General features: G+C 49.6%; 1 protein-coding gene across 3 annotated transcripts in view; it reads right to left on the bottom strand.

Moving 5' to 3' along the window:
- The window catches only part of LOC149339963 (uncharacterized), an 80,644-nt gene that overhangs the window by 22,176 nt on the left and 36,194 nt on the right, over positions 1–22,274 (bottom strand). Inside the window, exon 1 of one of the 3 annotated variants that reach the window (XM_089548684.1) lies at positions 14,904–15,409. The exons of 1 other annotated variant lie outside the window; for it this stretch is intronic. In XM_089548684.1, coding sequence (XP_089404810.1) covers positions 14,904–14,981 — 78 coding nt within the window. In that variant the 5' untranslated portion in view covers positions 14,982–15,409. Of the gene's footprint in view, positions 1–8,248; positions 8,961–14,903; positions 15,410–22,274 lie in introns of those variants that run through there. One more of the 3 variants, XM_089548682.1, reaches the window with a different exon arrangement.

A 22,274-nucleotide genomic window follows, 5' to 3' on the forward strand; every position in this document is an offset into this window, starting at 1 on the left:
AGACACGTGCACAAGAAACTCAGCCGCCAATATTGCGTTAACACAACGGCGACGACGAACATAACCCTGCATTACGGTAGCCCATCCTGTACGCAGTCTAAATGTAAGCATGTCATGTGCGGAAGCACCCGCTTTCGTGCCAAACTCTGTACAGCCATTCGTAAGTCACCCGTTCTGGCTGTCACACACGTGAAGAGTATTAAAACGCCACCGTGCTGAATAAAAGAAAAATAAAAATGTTTGTTCGAGGCGCCGCGGTGATTTAGGGGGCTCTGGCGTCCAGCTTCTTACTCCAAGGTCGCAGAATCGAATCCCGGTTGCGGCAGCCGCATTTCGATAAAGGTGGAATGAAAAAAAAAAGAAAAAAATTGCGGGAATATCAGATATGTGATGCGACAATTTTGCGAAAGCAGGTGGATTTACCCTCGATCAATACTTTGATGATTTTACTCAAATGAACTCTTTCACTCTAAGTCGAGGTTTTAAAACACGCGGCAGCATATTTCTCGACGGTGAAAGCAGGCGGAGGTTCTGGAGGGTGGTGATGGGGTTGGGGAGGTGGGTCGAGCATGGCGGTGGGTGAGCGGGCAGCTAGGGAGGTTGGGTGGAGAGGTGGTTGGAGTGTGGTGTTTCTGGAGGGCAGTTTTGTTTCCCACTGCGTCTTTGAATTCGGTTCCGCCGTCGATTTTTTGTTCCGCTGCTGGGGAGGAGGAAGGGGGGGGGGGGGGGGGGGGGGAGGCGCTTTTTTGTGGTTGGAGGCCTTGTGGACAGTGATGTCCCATGTCGTGACCGAAAATTCTCTCAATTAAACCAAGAAATTTCTATTTAAGGAACTGTTTGTCTGGAACAGCTTAAAAACTCAGTCAATTTGGAAAAAGTGAGACGATTCCGGCGCTTAAATTTACCTGAAACACCGTAAAAATTCCCTCTTTACTAAATTTTACTACTCAGATCTCCCTGGAAGAGAGAAAATTTCCCGAATGTAACATCACTGCTCGTGAAGAGTGGAAGAAGATGAGCAGGTTATGAACGACGCCTCCGGAAGGTGAGAGCGGGCAGAGGTGAGGTGGTGAGGGGAGGTGGATCAAAGGTGACGGTGGGTGGATGGGCAGCTCTCTAGCTATGGGGGGTTCGATGGGGAGGTGGCTGGTGGGCGGTACTACTAGAGGTTGGAGGTCTCACCCTCCGAGGTTACGGACAGACGCTGCCATTTTCGCACTGTAACACTAGTACTATACTCACGCAGTAAAACGCTGTTGCGTTGTGCCATGTCAGTGCACTTTAGAGAACCTCAGGTGGTCGAAATTAATCCGGAGCCCTTCTTGGCTTGTGCAGCTTTGGGTGTTAAACCCCACACACCATTTAATATTTGTTTCTTTGAAACCTATGTATATGCATTCTTTTCCTATTTGTTATTTGCTCTTATGCTTATTTGCTTATAAGAAAAGTGCTGCCTACGGCCGGCTCCTATCTCCGTGCGAGCAATGGCGCTGTTATCGCTGATAAGTGCACCTCGTTTATTTTGTCCGCAAGTTGCGCGCACAGCATCCGTTCTGTGTATGAAGGCCTTAGAGAGACGGAGTGCTGATAATACCCCTCCCCAGAACAAAACCTCCCGATGAATAAAAATCACAACACGAACAAATATTGAGGACACCCCATCCCATCGGAAGCTGCTGCCGGATGAAAAGGGTTGGCGCCAGTGCGGCGTTGCTTGCGAAAACAGTTTGATATCCCGCTATCTGCGTCCGCCATGCTGCTTCGGTCGGAAAAAAAGCGCTCAGTGTTTACTTCCTGCCGATACAAGGCGGAGAAATAAAAGTAAAATCAAACGGGCTACAGAAGCCCTGCTAAGCATCCGCTTTCCGCATCGGTTGCGAAAAATGGCACGCGTTCGTCGCGAGATGAGCTGGCATCTTGCCTCGGAGCCGCCCGAACACAGCGGAATGCCATTGATGAACTTATAATATAGACGACGAATGGAAATTGTGTATCATCAATACAATCACTGCGCTTTGCTCGGCAAGTCATAAAATGTGACGTATAGCACAATGGGGTTGTAGAAAGCTTTATCGGCTTTTTCTCCTTAGCGAAGTCTTCTTGAGCTTTACCGGTGGTTAGCTGACGTAGCTCCACAAGGGCACGCGCACTTCAAGCCTTCACTTTCAGACAATTCTCATTCCACGACTTCGGACAGCTGCATGACTGGTTTCGTGGTTTCAGTCGAAAAGTACTTGTCTATTGCTAATGCCGCGAATGATAGATCGATCCTCAAAGCGTAGCGGGGACGTACTAGCGTAGACGTTTGCCGGTTTACCGGACGCCGGCTGGCCACGCGCGGTGGTACACGGGCACGGCCAGGCGTGTCTGGTAAACCAGCATACGCTTATGCTGGTACGTCCCGGCTATGCTAAAAGAATCTATGTCCCGATGATCTGCACGCTTCGTTGTCGTACGGAAGGACTGGTACCATACAGGCTATGCGCTTAAGTACAGATGTGAAAAACGAATGTTCTCGACTTGAAACAATGTCGTAAACAAAACCATAGTTTACACAATCACAATATGAGTTTCTCAATAGCCTGAGGCTGTTCCTTCTTGGCGATGTTGTTTATTTCCAAATTTATATCCCATCACAAAGTCAGAAATAGAACTAAGAACGAAATGTCTAGATGGGTATGAACACTACCCCTCCGTGTCGCATTCGTAAAGGTAATCACCGCTGCACCCCTCACAGCCATCTGTGAACTTTTTAACTCATTCGCACTGCGCGCTCTGAGCTTAGGGCTCAATAGATGCAGCGCTTGACTTCGGAAAATATGCTGTTTGGACGAGATCCTCCGGTAAGCTTTGGCTGAAATGTGGTGGACCATGCCTACAAGCACCTGGAACAGAATTTTTCCTTTTATGCTTTGTCAATGGCAGCCCCGCGAGTACGTCGCAAATTCCTGCGAGTCTGATATGCAACCAGGGGCTTGGATGTGCGCTGCACAGTAACCTTCGGGACAATGTCCTCGCACCCCACGTCACTCAGCTTCGATAAATCATTTCAGTGGCAGACCGTAAGTGGAAATGAAAAGAGGAACATAACAAGAGTGCGCGTGTATTTTCATTGCTATTATTTGTACATGCAGATACATCGGTTAACGCTGTTGCAATCAGCGCCCCCCCCCCCCCCCTCCCTCTTTGCTTTTCTCAGTTGTCGACCTATATAGTTTACAACGCTCAAACCGACCAGCCCCGCAGCATACGATGATGCTACGCATTATTTACATAAACACTGACGGGGTATATGGCGCAGAAACGTTAAACACTTGCCGTGCTGAGCGCGCAGTAGGGTGCTCTCGCGTACCGAAGTCATTCGCGCAATGAATCAACTTGGTAAGCACAGGACAAACTAAGAAATATCCGTGGCACATGACGACGCGTTTATATTAGCCGACGCCGTTCGGCAGAATGGCATCTGGGGTTCAACGTCCTGAAGCTGCACGTGTTATAGAGCTTCTCACAATAACGAATATAACATAGAGGGAAAGCTGGCTCCGCCGCCTATGCGAATTTCTTTAAGAGCACATCATCCACTGCGGGAATGCCGGGAAGGCAAGGTTTCTTATTTAGCTTGGCTAGTAGATTTGGGCCGAAAACATGGATTCTGCCGCAGAATCGGCAATCGTTTCGTGCCTCCAGGAATACCCGCACCACGCTGCACTCATTGTTCGCTAAGTGGGGGTCCTAAGGAGAAGCCGCGAACTCCACAGGCTCAGTGAGAGACGGCTTTGAGCTGCACGCGTGCCGACAAGATAGCATTGACAGCGATAACGGGACACGCGACTCACGCACGCCGCCGCCCTTCAGACTGGGCTTCGGGGGACGATGCGTCGAGATGGCTTTCCCCGGCGTTGTACAACGTACGAGTGTGCTGGCCGGAGATAAGCTCGCGTATCGGGGCAAGCAATGAGCGCGGGCGAACAATCTGCCTGCTCCTTCTCACGACGCTATTCCGGGCGTGCACGCCGCGTGGTTGCGCAACACGTGTGTCGGGCGACTTGAACCAGCGCCGTCGCCGCGACAACGACGACAATAACCCCGAACTGCGCGCGGGTTTAATGCCCTCTTAGGGCGGGCGTCGGGAAGATGTGGCGGCCGAAACTGCCGGGTCCAACCTCCATGCGCGACGCGCTTTGTCGGGCTCTCGGCGGTGCCTAACAAGCCGCACCTATGGTACGTTGGGGGTGTAATTTATGTACACCCTTTTCCGGGCGGCTGTGTGTGTAACTAAGCCCCCTTACGCGCACTGCGCATACATGATTTTCATGCGCAGTCGGACGGGATACCACAGCGAATCATTGCAGGCCAGGTATTGGGTCTCACAAGGATAAATATTCGGCCCTTCGTCATTCAAAATCCGTATTAACGACACAACTTACCTCAATTAAAGTATAATCGCCTTATGTTTGCATATGATGCGGGGCTAATAATGTCACACCATTCTTGCGGAAACATGATAGTCTAGCTCCAAAGTTACGCATTCACCATTATTCACCTCTAATCAAATCTGTTCGGATAAAAACAAAAATGTATTATCTTTTTGGAGGAAAGCCTCATCATTTGTTCTCCATGGAAATGGATGCACTGGATGTAAATATGTGCCTCTATATGAAGAAGTCCTTTGTTTCCCTACCCTTGTCTGTTCAATGTGCGCCTCTGTTATTCTCGTCATCCGTTAAATACTCTGAGTGCGTTATTTATCGTCCTAGAACTGCATCTGCTGAGGTTTACAAATTACTGTTCAGTTGCCAATTAAAGATGAATAATCTGGTATTCAGTACCTCAGGAGAATCTCTACTGCGGTATGGAATATCAGCCTCCTGCTTGTGCTCGCAATCCAGAAATTTTCAAGTTAGCGTACTGCTTTGAGGTGTCTCCAATGATATTTTATATGGAGCGATCTCGGACACTTTCGATGACAGAAATAATGTGTTAAATACTGAAATCTTCCTTCTCCTTGATCTTTTACATGTTCAGGTGGTTGTCATAAATATTTTTTTCGCTAAGTACAAAATTTGACAAAACAAGCCCAAGCTGTTTTCCGAAAACGCATTTTAACTTTTTAAACTGCAAACAGTATTCGCGAACTATGGGAGAAGATGTTGCGACTTTTCTGCGGCATATTACTTAAAAAAACTGCGTCCGAAAATATTGCACTTGCTTTCTACCGCTCAACTAAGAACCGACTGTTCAGTGCAACAAAATAGCGCCGAATGCGATCGTATTTTCGCCCAAGATTGTGTTGTATGCCATCGTGTACCTTGAGTACATTGCTCCCTATATGCCGGTGCAAAGTGCGCTCTTTTTGCTTGCTTTGACCCGCCATCAAGAGCTCAGCGCTTCTTCTAGGAAGAAATATACTACTGAAACACGAAGGATGATAAGTTTATATGCATTTGTGAACGCGTACGTACGTTTAATCATTGCATTCATCATAGAATGCTCATGCTTGCAGAACAACGGCGCAGGGCTTTATATCCGTATCTATAGGCTTTAATTCATTTACCCATTTCATGCATATGCGCTCCACTGGTGCGCACATCATGACTATATGAGCAGCAAACTAGAGAAAGTAAGGAAGCACTGGCGAAACAACGCAGCACACGAAACCGACGGAAACAACGCGCTCAGCTGGTACGGCGAAACTAAGCGCATTTCCATAACAGTTTAGTTTAATACTTCGAGAGTTTCGCGTTGCGCAATTGCGGAGGTACGAGCTATATGTAGCGCCGCCGATTACGGCCGACTTCTTTTACGTGCTTTCTTTAACGATTTTTTCGTGTCAAAGCTGCACCATGCCAATAAGGCAGGCCGTAGTAAAGGGCTTTCAATTCATTTCTAGATGCCGAAATCCAACCCACGAAGTTCTGATCAGCAGCTAGAGTATACCGTAGAAAACACGTCATAACACGGACACAATTCCGCTAACATGGGCGAGCGTACGCGTGAACTGCGTCTGTAGCACCGGAGTTGATTGGCTGAGTGGACGCGCTGTACTAAAGCACTGAGCTCGATCGCTGCACGAGAGCGGTGACCGATGGCCGATGGCTGCCACGTTGATTTATGACAGACACGTGCCGGCCCGAATCTTCCACGCGAGTTTTCCTCGAAGGCTTCTGCAGGAAGCAGAGTGGAGCTCACGTTGCAGCGACGCCTTTGGTCAGCGCGGTGACTAACAGGCGCGCCATAAGGGGGTCTAAATAAAGGCTTGCCACTGGCAGTGCCTTTCACAGCTTCCTCTGTGCGTCCGAGCTGCAGGGGTGTGCGTAGAGAGAACTGGCGTCGGAGTGTCTCAATGCATCGTTGCGTTACCAAAAGAAACATCGAAGCACCCTAACTGCCGCCATCGACGGCCCGCCCTGGAGGTCAATGCTGCACACATGGAGGCTCTAAGCGGAAAGCGGCTGTCTTTGAGTGAACAGGCTTGGACGAAGGATTGTGTGTGGTCTACAGATACCATTATGCCGTTTTGGCGAGCTAGTTGGTTATGAAGCACCATGAAGCAAACAGCGCAATCTGAGACACACGCAGTAGGACAAAGAACGAGGCGAACGCTGAGTGTTCGTCTCGTTACTTGTCCTACTGTGTATGCCTCAGATTGCGCTGTTCGCTTCATGATGCTATATACCATACGCTTCGTGATCAGGTGACGGCGCTTCGGAGATGAAAGATTTGACCTGTTGGGTACCACGCAGAAGGGAAGCTCGTCAGCTGGGAATTGTTCAGCATCCTCATAGCCAACAGGGCAAAGCCTAGCGCTAGCATTTACCTCCTATCAATCGCGTTCGACACCAGCTTCAACCATCCTATACGTCTCTACGCGCTAACTTTATCACATATGCTCGTTTAACCCTCTGCCGTCCCCTGCTGTGCTTGTATTTTGAATCCACTGCGTTAAGTTAAGTAACCGCCAATTAACTGTTCTCTGCTTTGCATGCGTCTGAATTAGTGCGCCTGAGGGAATGGGAGCTTCGCGTCAGACCACTCGTCACTCTCCACGAAGTTTCCAGTTCACGCAAAATGGCGAGCCACGCTTTTCCGGCAGTGGATGTAGAGGCATGACCTACTGCCTACTTGCGCACACGTACGCATCGTTTTATGCTCTAGCTCGACACACACGATTATACAGGCTTGCTCTAAAAAGTTATGGGTGCACGCTAGGCCGTGGTGCTTCGGCAGTAGCGGTTCGGCTGTCGAAACTGCGCGCGCTGGCAAGACCGACGCCCATCTATATATCTCTCCGTCCGCATGTTTACATGCCCAGAGCACTCTCGTGATCATGCCCTGTCACTGGTGAACGTCGAGCAAGGTCTCGTAACACGCTTTTGTTTTTATCAAATATGAAGCGACATACAACGTCGGTCGCTCGTGCCCCAGGGAAAACCCAGCATGAGGCTTACCTCAGCTCTACACGACTGCGACGCGGAACGCCCCTACGTGCACGGTCCATGTTGCTCATGACTCAACGTGGCATGCAGTAAACCTGCCTGGTATCAATAATTAACGGAAATGCACATTTCGGCTGTCACTGGTAGACACACGGTATGCCTCCATCGATCATTTCGCCCTTTCCCGCACACAGTGTGCGAAGCAGGCCGACGCTGGGCTGTTCTCTGGCGTTTCACACAAAATGCGTGAAAATGACGCTTTTATAGGCATGCTTCTGCCTCTTGGTCAATGTGCTGTCGCACAGAGCCAAGAAAGAAGTCACGGATCTCGAGTTCTGTATACAATAGCCGAATACACAGTAGGCGCAAATCAAGGAGTCCTTTCTGTGAGCACGAATTTAACTTTTCGGAATACCTTACAAGCCCATCCCCTTTTTGTTGATACAGTCAGAATAACTGCACAGCAGACAGCGGAGTCCACAGCTGCAGTTTTCTGTCGGGGGTCATTAAATGATCCAACCGTCTACCGTGCACAGCATCGAAATCAGACTTTACTCTTCATAATGCTTAAGGAGCCGTTATTTTCACAACGCCTTCAATGTTAAGTCAAATATGTGCGGCGAATAGAGAAGGTAAAAAGCTATGCCTGTCGTTTTTTCTTGTTTTTTTTTTCTTAAAGGAAAATAAAAACAGCTTAGTAGACTGGCCGTTAGCGTAACAATGGTTTTCTGTCCCAAATATCAATCACGCAACTTTTCCACACTCCTCAAGTACACCCCCATCACTGCAAATGCCCGTGTCAGCTAGCTTACGTAGTAGAACAGCAGGACATCAACGGTGCTGACGGAGGCGCACTGCTGCCAGGTGTGGCCATCGTCCCAGGGTGGGCCGTTAGTCGGAGCTCCCTCGGTGACCCAGTGCGTTGTGGTCCGCGACATAGCCACGAAACACATGGCCACGGAACCGCGGTCCGGAGGCATGGCCTCCGACTGATGACTAGTCCCTCAGGTGAGTGAAGAACCACGACTAATAGCACAGCGCGTGGCCAGAGTCGACAAGTCCCAGCCAGCCTAGCGGCCGCAAAGTCAGCTGCACTGCCTCACTTCTCCCCTTGACTGGGTCGACCGACTCCAGGGCTTAAGTCCTGGGTGACACGAGATGTTTAGCGGGGACACACACGGTGACACAGCACCTGACTGCAAGTAATGACGACTGAACAAGCATCGAACTGCCGCTTCCCGCAAGAACACAATCGGCGCACGACTGCCGGGACGCCGAAGGCTTGAAACGCCGGCGCAGACGCGAGGAGCAGACCGCTTCGTCTGGCGGCGAGCGTCGTGATCGCGCGAGTGATAGTCGGCCTCCGCGCGGAGAATGCTCCCACGGCAGTTGCGGCGGCGGACGGCCTCCCTTCCCCATGCCCGGCAGCGAAGAGAGAGCGGTGGGGAGGAGCCTACTCCAGCCCGATGCAGCACCACTTCTCTGCGCGAGCTCCGCTCCTCGGGCAGTCTGCGCCGCTCGAGATCCCACTGGCCCCCGAGGGAAAGTGGGGACAGGCCGGCCTTTCCGTTTCACCCTTTCCTCCTTTCCTCTAGTCACACACGTTTGTGCTCGGCGAGCCCCGAGCAAAGGGCCCCCTCCCCCACTCTGCCCCCGGAGGTACACAATGGGCGTTGTGCGCTCGCTCTTTAAGCCACCTGCCTGCCGCTCTGCTTTTGGTGTTCTTATGCATGGATTCGCTCTTTTACCGCCGGCTCTCTTTTCGTTTCTGAGCCATTTTTGTTTCTTTGGTCGCGCGCACCTCTGCGCGGCTCAGAGTCGTCAAGGGCCCGCCTTTGCGGCGTCAAGACGTGCCTGCGGCTCACCTGAGCCGTGGTGCACCTTGTGCGCCTCCTCCATGACGCCCTGTCTCTAAACACGCGCTACAACTGCACGGTGCGGCCTATCCAGCGTCGGCTACGACTTTGGACGAGTTCTCACTCATCGCGGTCTGCCCCATGCTGGCGCGTTGCGGTGCAGCATATTCGAATGTCGAATCGCTCGCAATCCTTCTCGTGCAGGTGTCGCACATCGTGTCATCGCATTCGCTTGATGCTGAGCATACCTACTTCCAGTTTAGTAAAACTGAAGCCAGACAGACCCATCACGAAGCCATTTTAGCGCAGGGCATTTCCTGCCAGCGAAGACTATTGCTGCCTCAAGGAACGCAGCTAGCATGTCAGAGCTGATTCACAGTAACGGAAGTACAGCAAATGCGAAGCCGACAAAACATATGGGTGCGGCTCAATTGGTATTGGCCGTTCTAAAAATACTTCGACAACGCTTCACCTACGCTTAAGGGTACAATGCAATACAATTAAAAATTTTTTCTGCGCAAGTTCCCTTTCGCAGAGGTTCTGCACATATGCGAAATCAGTCACTCTTTACTGTTTTCTTTTAGACCCAAGAGTTTGAATGCAATTGGAATATTTTAATTGCCACTGATCCTCTGGGCAGCTTGCTCATAACACGGTGGGCAGGTTGGCACCTGCCAACCGTGAGCCGGTTGGGATGACGTCACAATGTCACGTGACCTCTGTCGACCATAATTAATTTAAGAGCCACGTACGATGGGAAGGTTATGATGAGGTCCCAATATCAAGTGGCATCTCTGAACCAATCACTGTGGCCCACCTGGCACAGTGGGCCACCTGTTTTTTCGTGACACGGACAGACGGACGCCAGCTTTTCTCAAAAACTGCATCTTTAATGCTATCGCTTCACTGCACTCCTCAGCACGCAACACGGCGCACTGCGTCGCAAGAATTTTACGATGCAAAATCCTTGTGAGGCATATGGCTGGGAGGGACCTTTACAAGCGTGTACTGTTCGCATTAGAGAGGCTGAGTTCGCAGCGCGCGACCACTGCAGATGCGAGGGGAAAAAAATTAGCATTTCCTCTGCCACTGTGATTTGTTCGATAGTGAGGGATTAACCGCAGCACTCTGTTGAATGGATCCTCGTCCCTGCCTGGAAGCCAACATTCTGGAACCGTGGCAGCGCTTTTCAAAGTCACGGAAAACTACCGAAGCACTCATTGAGTTCGTGGAAGAGGCATGTTCGAGGTAAAGTAGCGCAATTTTAATTAGCCAGCATTTCTACTCCTACTCACTCTCTACCCGACAGGAGGAGATTTCGTCACGTCTTTGATTTCATTTCAGCCAGTCGGACGTTATACCCTGCAAATCTTCCTTCTTTATTTTCTCATTTTCTCTGCCACTGCTGGGTTACCTGCACTATAATAGTGTGGCTGCATTTCGCCACTCCTGTACAGTCGCAGCAGGGTATCTACTAGGTCGATTGTGAGGTCGCCACAACGGTCTAACTTCTGTGCCGCTACAGAAGGTGAAATCGTGAGATACGTGGGGCGGATTATTTCATTGCGCAAAAGGTTTGAGATCCCTCCTTGCTTCATGTCGATTACAAGAACTGGCATTTCGGCCCCCTAGTGCTAATCTTCTCAAGCTACTGAACAGCTCCGAGGACTACGGTATTGAACGGGAATACGCCAACTTTCTTCTCAGTCAAAGCGTACGGCAAGGAGGGAGGGAGTCCGTCCGAACATATATATAGCTGCCTCGCGTTATTTACTCATCGTCATGTGGATTATCTTCTACGGGCTCCAAAAGCCACGCGCACGTGTGTTCATCCTTCTCACCAAGTGAGACGACGTGAGGAATCAAGCACTTGACCTTGGGCTGCGCACAACCGCGAAGCTCAGACCCCGCAGCGGGATTGGTCCGATGCACGATCTGCGCAGACGAAAGAATGGCGCATTTTCGCTGCCAGATTAGGGCTCCCAATCCGGAGGCAGGGAGGAAGTGATTGTTAACACGGGCAGCGGCACCCCGTCGGTCGCATGCCACCTCGGATGCGCGCATTTCATCAACGACACGCGCGCTTAATCCCCACGAGGCGTGATGCATCACCGCTGCGTGCCCTTCACATTCGTCGTGGGAACACAACCGTTATGCAACCGATACAGCGGAAGTCGCCCAAGTTAACGACGGAGGCGCCGCGAAACGATCTCATCAAGTAGCTCGACGAGATCACGCGAAGCTACTCTAACGACAGCTCTCCGCCTGGCGATGCCACGGGTGTTTCTAGGTGCGTTAATCCCATGAAATGAAGGGCCAACCTGGCGACATCATCATCTGACGTCAGACTGAACAAGACTCGCCGAAAAAGACACGAGGGCGAAAAAGAATCTGCTTATCACCTCTCGCACTCTTAAGGGAATTCTTAAACTCCCCCTGATTTTTCATACTTTATCAAGAGGAGAGTGTTTTAGAAGCGCGAGGCGACAAGTCTCCTGTTACATCGATCTCAGTTGACAACTACGTCGAGACAGAGAAGGAGCTGTAGTAGTTTTGAAAATTGGTTATTTCGTATCGGCAGCTGATGCGCCCGTGCCCGACATTTGCCCCTAGCGAATCGCGGCTACCCCTTGGTGAACATCCTGTGCGTGCACCTTCAGGCAGCCACCGGTTAACAATGCATCTCCAAGCTCCAAGCCTCTACCCTCTTCAACCCTGCAAAGCACGTCCATCCAACAGAAGCCCACGCAACTGCGGAACGAAAAAGCGACGGCGAAATTCATTTCAAAGACGCAATAAGAAGCGATTAACTTAAAAGCAAACTGTACAACCAATACTGCTAACGCAGATTTGTCGCATTGCACCCAATGATTGGCTGTGAATTTTTTTTGTTCCCTCTTTTATTTGATTGTTTGTATTGTTAGCCGACTGTTGTGCGCTGTCATAAATTTTTATTGTAATACACTTCTTTTTGCTCGCTATATAGCTAGCTACTACATTTTCACTGGGAAATTCAGCAAGGCATTTAAGATAATTTGACGTTATTTTGTCGTCAGAGGGTACTATGAAGGGAAGGGGAACAGACAGCCCATCAAACGAAAAAATTACGGGCATGTTCGGGTGCAGACTATGAAGCGATGCAGTCTACAAAGTTTTCAGTCGACAAGAACATCTGATGTTGTGGGCCAAAAAAAGAGCAATAAAAAGGATCAGAAATGTTGGAATCGATCCATTGAACTTGCCTGATAAGTTTATAAAAAAAAACTCAACAAAAGTATTCCGGTGGCAGCGTGGCTATTTTGCTTGCGCATGCAATATTTTGTAAATATCCAGCTCATCATCGATTCCATGCAAGCTAACCCAGTCAAAAACATGGAGCTTGAAATGGGCAGGCGGGTTACTTGTGATGAGGCGCTGTACGCGCTACGTTGTCAGAGAATCAGGCGGGCAGAGCGCCAGAGAGAGACGGGAAGGTAAGTGTAGGGATCGGATACGGCAGTTGGGCGGCTGGCGCGGGAAAGGGTAAGTTGGAAACCAGTGGGAGAGACCTTTATCCAGCAATGTATTTAGCCGAGATTGTGAAGATGCAGTATGTAGATCGTGAGATCTATGGAAGACACACTTTTCTTTTTCGCATCTTGCGCTTGCTGCACCGTTGTACTTTGAAGCCATGAGGAGAAGCCTGAGTCAGCGGAGCCAGCATGGTAAATTGGCTGATAGCCAATTTCCTCCTGTCTATTTGGCTAAAAACCGCGCCAAGGAGTGAGCAGAAATTATCTGAGAGCCTACAGGTAGATTTCGCACTCATATTTAAACAAGCTACCACTCCGCCTGCGATCGTTATTCAATGAATTTTTGCGTTGGCAAAAATCTGCATGCCATTTTCGGAATGAAATGCTGCACACAGACAATACTTTGCCACGCGCATTATGCCCACCATCACTTTTTATGCGCAACGGGTCTACTGCGCCAGCAAACCAAAAAGTAAATTCACTATAATCTAAAGGACGGCGTTCGCTAGGACAAGATACATCTTCCAAGGACAAGAGAACGATGCTGAAGACAATAGGCTGGACACTGACTATATTAAGCACAATATGGTTAGAAGCAGCATTCCACATGGGCGTAAGTGCGAACTGATCAAAACTGCTCTCCCTTGAGGCTGAGCGAATTGCAAGGCGGAGCGGTAAATTTGCGAATTCGGAGGGTGTAGAAGAAGCGCCGAACAAAGTGCAAAGAGGTCAGAAACTCAGTTCGTAAGGAACGTTCGAATAAATGCGAATACGAACGCCGAGTCCTTGCTTTTCAAAAGTGCTACGTTTCTCGACCAGTTTTACCGAATTGAGTTGAGTATGCTGCGTGTTTTTCCTTTACAGTAAACCAGGCACAATTTTGTATAATGTAATTATATTCCTAAACTACACCATTTTGTTCTCGTCATTTGATCCAGTATTCTCTAGCAAACACAGATTATCCCAGGAAACAACATTACTGACGTCTTATACACCGACAGGAAAATATGGGCAGGCTAAGAAACAGTATAATAATATTTGCGCACAGCAAACTAATCTCTGAGCCCGAAATACTTTTAAACGCATCGTGCGCACGAGAGCAGGAGATAATCACCGTTTTACGAAGTAGAAACAAAACACCGGGCGTCAAATTACCCCTCGGCCTGAGGCAGCTCTCGAGGGGCTGGAAGCTTGCGCCGACCGCTCCCGGGAGTCTCAAAACTACCTTCGACATGGGTGCATTCTACGGCGAGTTAGATGAAAATAACAGCGGTTTATTTACTGTCAAGACGAGCGGGGAGTGTGGCGGCTGGCTCACCAGTCGCGTCAGGCGATTTCTTTCCGCAAAGATCGGACTGCGGCGAGGGCTCCGAGCTGACCGCTGAGCTGGGAACCGCTCATCGGACCGCAATTCTGGCTCGGTGCCCGACCCGCGTCTCTCTTACGTTCTTCCTGTCCGCACCACGAGAGTGTCCCACGCAGATGCCAACGATTTTATCGAGAACCAGTTCGCGGAGTTTTATCCGTACTCTTCCGTCGCATATCACGTGATCGCATGCCTTCCATCAAAAGATCACCGTTCAGGGTTAGTACCTCCATTGAGCGCCTCCATCAACCAGGCACACCCCTGTGTCTTCCACAGGGACCAACGGTCCGCGCCTCCAGTCGCGGGCTCCGCCTCCAAACAAACAAACAAAAAACCAAGGAACCCAAACAAAGCAAGCCGAGTACTTTCCGGTCCTTTTTCTTGAGACAACGACGAAATAAAGCAAAAAAAAACAAAAACAAACAAACAAACAACGTTCCTTCCACGCTCCAGTAGCACGCCCGAGACGTTGCAAGCCGTTGAAGGCAATGAACTAACGACGGGCGAGCTAAAGTAAGGAAGAAGGGAAAAAAAGAAACCCTCACATCTAACACGCAAAAAATTGGCGAAAATAATATTATATTGTGAGCAAACGGCGGCTCTGCACAAGAACTTTGCGGCAACAACATTAAGAGAATTGCGTCATAATGAAATCGCGCGCTGGTAAACGCGCATAGAACCGTGAAAGGTTGTTTTGATTGCTAAATATTAAGCTTCTCTTGTGGATACTCACAAAAGACGATGGAGGAGGATTGTCAAGCTGGTAGGAGTAACTGGAAGAGTGCTGACTTGGGAACGGATCATTAAACATGGACTGCTACGGCAAAGGTTCCCCCAGCAAGAAAGAGCACGGCCTCGGGAACACGATACGATGCAGGCAGCGCGACCGCAGTACAACTGATCGTCGTCGGAATGGTCGCGGGATGCAGTCGCGCTTGCGAACTGCCAACGGACTCCACACGTCATCATAACGCGACGCCGGTTAGCACGTGCTCCATCCGCTGGGAGTACGCACGCGCAAGAGATAGGGTGGAGTGGTGCCACTATGCGCAGGAGAACGCACTGAGAGTAGAATGAAAGTACAAACGAACACATAGAAAGGACAGCGCATACGCACATACAAACATAGAGACACGCACGCACGAAGGCGAAGAATACATGGCGAGAGGAGTAAACCGCGTGATGGTGTCGGATGTCATGCGCTACCGCTCGGAATCGCAACAAAAGCAAAGTAATACATCGAGGAGGCGGAGGTGCGGGAGAGCAGAGCGGAGACTGAGAGAGAGTCGAGCGTCTTGTAGCAGAATGCTAAAACGCATGAGGGCACGAAAACGCGAGCCTAATATAGAGCGCGAGATAAGGAGAGAAGCGGAAGGGCTATAGCTCTCTCCCTCGGCTCTGTAAAAATAAAGAAATGAAGTAAACAAATTGGAGGTGAGCCGATCGCCCGTGATCCCGTGATCTTTTCTCACCCTCTGCAACGAAAATAAAGAAGCGCGACGACCAGACGCCGTCGCGCTTTTTTTTGCCCAAACGCTCGCGTGACCGGAAGAGCTGCCTTGGCAGCCACCCCCCCTGCTGCTGTGCAAGAGGCGCGATCTGGCCACGGTATGCGTAGTTTCGGAATTCCTTTACATTCACTTCGTTTTTCTGCTTTCTTATTAGCGAGCGCCTGTTTTTAGCGCCTTTTCCTCAGCGGCGACTTCCCCTCCAATTGTGGACGCGCGCGGGGTTGTGATTCAGAGGAATCCTTGTTGCACGGCCTGGCGGCAATGGCATGGCGCAGCGCGGCGGCGAACCGGCGCGCGCTCCGAAGAGGAGTGTGTGGGCGTGCCTCTGACGATGCGACGACGGCTGCTTCCGCGGCCACCGCCGGCGCCCGGAGCTCGCGCTGCACGGAGAGAAGGCGCCGGAGATAACGGGTTACGCCGGAGGGAGTGAGCGCCCGAGGGAGGATAAGGGCAGATAGGTCGTGCGGCGCCGACGCAATTCCATTCCGAATTTGCGTTTCGCGTCGCTTTATTTAGCATAAAACGCGCCTGCGATGCATTAGCAGCACGCGCTCGCACACAAACACAGGAACAAACAAACAAATAGAATGCTTAGACCCGAGAAACAACTTTGCCTCAAAGCGAGTACATTTCGCGAGTCTACCATTTACTTATTCATGTTTAGTGGCCGAAGTTATTCCGCAATCCTCCACCACGGTGCTGCGTCGGGGCTTTAAACCCAACATACTACACTGGTCACGAAAAAGTTTAGCGCACTTACGGCAACACAGGCGCTTGTTCTTGTTGTTCTTACCTTGTCGCTCGTCGTGAGTGCACTAAACTTTTTCGTGATGCATTACCAACTAGCTCAGATGTCGATCCTTCTTCGGGACCATCATGTCGTTTCACTACGCACGGCGCACTGGTTTGGGAAAGGTTGGTTTGGTTTGGTTTATGGGGTTTAACGTCCCAAAGCGACTAAGGCTATGAGAGACGCCGTAGTGGAGGGCTCCGGAAATTTCGACCACCTGGGGTTCTTTAACGTGCACTGACATCGCACAGTACACGGGCCTCTAGAATTTCTCCTCCAAAGAAATTCAGCCGCCGCGGCCGGGATCGAACCCGCGTCTTTAGCGCCAGCAGCCGAGCGCCGTAACCACTCAGCCACCGCGGCGGGGCGGTTTGGGAAAGGAGATGCATCAGAAGGCGGGTTGAGCGAATGGGTGCGTCATGCTGTCTCCATCTGAGAGTTTCGGATTCTGGCATGTAATTTGTATCTGTTCTTTACGAAACTTTTAAGGGAGTGTATTTATGTATGTGCCTGATCTCTCTGAATACGCTTCCTCGATAAAAATTGCTACATATCCGCATTATTGGTGGCCGTGCTTCACGGCCGGGGCCAGCGCACTTACATGTGCCCAAAGCTTCAAGGATCTTGCACGCAGTCCCCATAAGTAAGTCAATAAATAATAAAAATTCCTCCACCGTGCAGAGGACGCATGACGAGATTTTTGATTGGTGGTCTGCTAAACACAAACCACGACAACCACAACCAAAATGTGATAATGCATCTCGACACAGGCACCAAAACGATCACAACAGGATTGATATAGGGGCACCGTCGGACAAGAAGGACATATGGCAACGCTTTATTGTCACTGTGAGTACTGCAACAAGCGACTTATCTTTTGCTCACCCTAGTAAGCCGCAGTGAACGATAATGCGTTCAGCAAATACAACCCTGTCGTCGTCGCATGCTTACTTCCGCACGCTTTTGTATAGGATGTATACCACGCATACTCGTAGTTTGAGTGTCATATGTTGTCTGCCACACGCCCTCTCTCGTCGTAGTCGCTGCTGCGCTCATGAAGGTTTCGTGGCCTAGCTGCAAGCCTCAAGCTTTATCATTTCTTGACAACTGCTGCGCAGGTGACAGAGCCGCGCCAGAGGAAAATAAGCCGCAGTCCACGGCAGATAACCTGCACGCTAACCGCATCACACGCACACGGGATGACAAACACAGATGAGTGCCATGAGCTTGATCAAGGTATCGGCGGAGGGGTTGATGGGCCCGCGGTGAGAAGCAATACCGACCGAAGCTGGCCGCCGAGCCGTTAAAGGGATACCTATAGGACATATACCGGGTGTCCCAGCTAAATTTAACCAAACTTTTAAAAAAGGCGAAATGTCCTAGTCCAGTAAAACCAACTCAGGGTTGTTCATAGTCGCGTGGCCTAGTCTTGAGTATTTTTTTCGCTCTTCAAAGTTAAGCAATTGGTTAAGTTTAATTAGCTAACTTTTTAATTTAACTACAGGAAGAAAGTGTCAATGCAAACGTTTTAGATCACCTCGAAAAACCGCTAGTAGTGCTGTTTTCGTCAAGTTACGATTTACGTAGCTTCATTTATTGGCCTTAAAAGAAAGTTGTCACGTGACCAGCTGCTCGCTCACTTCTCTGCCCCAATGTGCACCCAAAGCCTCATCGAGGAGAGGGCTTCAGAAAAACGGATTTTATTCTTTAAGGCGCGTCTTGGGACGTTGAAGTGGCACAGTTTGTCATGTGGAAGCTTTTTCTTATTGTGCGGGTTATGGTTAAAGGCCGGTAAAAAAACTACATTACGTAAATATTACTTTGCTGCAAATGTCTCAGTAAGCTGTTTCTCAAAGCGATCTACAACTTTTCCATTGACACTTTGTTCCTCAAGTCAATAATTAAAAAGTTAGTTAATTATGCTTGACTAATTAGTCAACCTTGACGAACGAAAAAAATACTCATGCGACTCTAAATAACCTGCATTTGGTTTCGGATGGCTAGGACACCCCGTGTTTTTTAAAAGCTTGGTTACATTTAGCTGGGACACCTGGTATAAGTTTGTCTGTCACATGGTAACGCGTTCTAATCACAAAAAGACCAATCTCACCAAAAGTGGAGCTTTCGTAAGCCAGAAAAGACAAAAACAAACAAAATAAGTACAGGTATCGCCATCACCGGTCGATTTCGCAAGTAAATGCGGGCGTTGACACGCATTTTGGCGCGCGGATCTCAGAGGCTACGCTACATTGCATGTGTAGCCTCTGGGATTCAAAACAGTGGCAGCCTGTCTTCCTCGATAAGGACTCAACGAGTTTGAATCAAAATTCCAATTTTTTCGGCGATAAATGCGTCTTTTGCTGCCGGACATAGACGTCAACTTAGCAAAGAGGCAGATAGTCAATTTTTTAAGAGAACAATACTCAATAATTGCACAAAGCTGTCTACTGTGTCCCTCTCAGTGATGGTTGACAGATTGGTTTTCACGCGCAAAAGGAACGATGTGGGCTACGAAGCCCGGCGCATTGAACGGCTCATGATTAATAACGCGCCAGCGTTAAGTGTCCCGTTCAGAAGGAAGCCAGGCGTAGTCCATCAGCGTTGTGTGCAGAAACTCCGGATTGGTCGAAAAGGCGGCTACATCAGACGTGGAGCGGCGGAATTAAAAGGCGATGACTACGTTAAAAACTGGTGATTAGAAGATCGCGCCATTATTCAGCGTCACTAGGACGTGTGAGTATATAAAGGAAATGAATTATGCAGAAAAGAAAATTGGGATGATTAGTCTAGAATCGACCCCCTAACATTCTTGGGTTGCCTGTCAGGCACGCTACCCCTAGGCCACGAAAGCATTCTTTTGTTTTTATTATTGCATGGGAAGACTGTCTAGGAAGGGAAGCCCGAACTTGTTCCTCAAATCACCGAACTGCTTAATACGACCCGGCCATTCCCTGCACCTCACAACCATCGCAAACGCCACATTACATCCATGTAGATCCAACAACCACCAAAGCGCACTGCTCTTGGAAGACCGACGTCGGGGAACGTGGCGATTTGGCATAGTCATCCATCATACGGCTCTTTCAAAAACGGAATAGTCCCATCAACACAGAAAGCCAAAGGCATAAATTTTTTCTCAACAGGCAAAATCTAATACTGTACGGATTGTTTTCAATGTCATTCTTAAGCCTTCGATGTATATGTCTCACAAGGACATACCATCACGGCAATTCACCGTCCATGACACAAATTTCTCCTTTGCCCTGATAGACAGCGTCGATGTGTGTAATGTAAACAAGAGCGTTTTTGCAGCAGCCTGAGCTCACAGTCGCTTAACACGCTTTAAAACACTGTTGTCAAGAGACCCCATGTAAGGCTGCTGATACAGAGGTATAGGGAACAACGTCTCAGTACTGACCTGGCCAGTCTTCGGTATGTGCCAGCAATTCAGAGGCAACAACAATCTGAGTCATCTGCTTTCTGGAAAGGCTGTGCAGGTGATATAAAGAAAAGCGCACGGTGAGGAAATTTAAGGTGTCAGCAACCCCACTGAGTCCCCTCATGAGCCTGTTCAGTCGGTGCAAATAGGTAAAGGAAATAAGCCCTCAGATGCCTCACAAGCAAAGCTACTAATAATGAGCGGTGTGGCACGTTTGTATGGCTTGGTCCAAGCGGGTCTTCATATGTATTCCGTGTGGTCTTTCACATATCGATTGTGACTGCGAAAGAGGAAACAGCTTCCGCGCCTGCGTGGTTAAGAGGAACCGCTGACAAGACCTATTAAAGCGGTCGGTCGGTCGGTCGGTCGGTCGGTCGGTCGGTCGGTCGGTCGGTCGGTCGGTCGGTCGGTCGGTCGGTCGGTCGGTCGGTCGGTCGGTCGGTCGGTCGGTCGGTCGGTCGGTCGGTCGGTCGGTCGGTCGGTCGGTCGGTCGGTCGGTCGGTCGGTCGGTCGGTCGGTCGGTCGGTCGGTCGGTTTATGTGGTTTAACGTCCCAAAGCGACTCAGGCTATGAGAGACGCCGTAGTGGAGGGCTCCGGAAATTTCGACCACCTGGGGTTCTTTAACGTGCACTGACATCGCACAGTACAAGACACATTAAAGTATCGCGTCATACCCTTAAATGCAGAGCTTAAGTGTTCCCCAAATTCTTTTTCGACCACTCTGGGTTTTTTAACGTGCGCCGAAATGTCATCGCAGGGGCGTTTTCGCCCTTCAGATTGATAGAAATGCGGCAACCGCTCCCAAGCTCAAACACACGCTCTACATCCACCGTCGTACTGGATGTCCCCCTTTGAGTTACATGTACACTCGAGCAGAAAATTTTGCAGGAGGAGGGTGTCCGCAAAAAAAAAGAAAGAAAAAACAATTATTGCCCCGTTGCCGCGCAACTTTGTCAGCTGGTATTCGTTCCAACGGGTCGAGCATCCTCGACTACCCTCTCCCCCATGCTTCAAGCTTTTCAGTGACCTGCTTGACCAGGAAAAATATTTTTTTTTTCTCCCACCCCACCCAAACTTCTTCGCCATTTGCAGGATGTCCGACAGTGTCAACAATACAGGCGATCAGTGTCTCCGGTGAACGTTTGCTTCTTGAGAATTGCTGGTGGTTTAGCATTGCTAAGCACAAAATATTGTGCGGAAGCACAGTTTTTCGCAGGTGGACACCAGCGCTACGTACCTCAAAGCGTGATTGAGGTTTCCACGGACCTAGGGTGTCAGCTATGCGCGTCTTCAACTTATTCATCATCACTGCCAATTCACCCAATGAGCGACGGTGGCCTATTGATCCAGTGCCGTGTTTCTGCCACAACGTTGTCCACGCTAAAGCATGCAGCGCACAACTTTCTGTCACTACCGACACATAGCTCAAAAGCACGGATTTTCAGAGCAGTATTAGTGGACGAGGGCGACGATGTGCGATGCACAGCGCGAGTGTGTGTTACAGTTTTCGCCGTGAGTACGTGCCAATGTTACAGAGGCAAAAACACGAGGTGCAGCGGCCTGCGAAGCTGATCTGTTCGCACAGCCGCGGATTCGACTCCCAGTCGTGAATATTAATTTGATCGCTTTTTTATTTATTACATTCATTTCGCACAAACCCGAAAACACTGCAAGTATACAAACATCCCAAGATCTTGCTCGGGGTTGACCCATCGGAATTGTGTTTTGGCACTAATATACAGGTTTTCGACAATGCTCGTTATATGGTGTCTTGTAAGTAGGCTTCACGGTACTTCGGGTATCTCGGATAGCTCGGACATCTCGGTATTTCGGATAGGACACCATGTAAAGCAGCAACATATATGGCTTCACGTAAGAATGCATGCGGCTAGCTCAAATATGACCTAAGTTGCCAAAGTTGTGAATTCACGAGGCGCGCAGTTCGTTACCGCTAATCTTAGACCATTAATTACTGCCTCTGCAAGCGCCGCGAAGAACGGGAGATCAAGCCGAGAAACAGAACAGTCGCCATCGGCAGACTGTTCTCTCATTCTTTTACGCTATGTCGCCGCAGCAAACGTTTACCAACACGCCGAACTTTCAGTACTACTGCAGCTGTGGGAGGACATTCGCGCACTGATAACTGCGCAGTAGACCAAGGTGCCCCAGTATTGGCGCGCGTGAGTTACGTGAGCTTCTTTGCTTTATTTATTTTTTGTTTGTTTGTTTGTTTGTTTGTTTGTGTTCAACTTCACGAAATTCGAAATTGCAAGAGTTTGGACAACGACAAGGACCCAAGCGCATTCGAGCCGCTTTCGGAAAGCACGCACCGGCAGCACTTCACAGCGAGTCCGCCGCAGTAG

This window comes from Amblyomma mixtum, chromosome 6 (assembly GCF_055824585.1).
Source record: "Amblyomma mixtum isolate Tamu chromosome 6, ASM5582458v1, whole genome shotgun sequence".
Taxonomy (NCBI): domain Eukaryota; kingdom Metazoa; phylum Arthropoda; class Arachnida; order Ixodida; family Ixodidae; genus Amblyomma; species Amblyomma mixtum.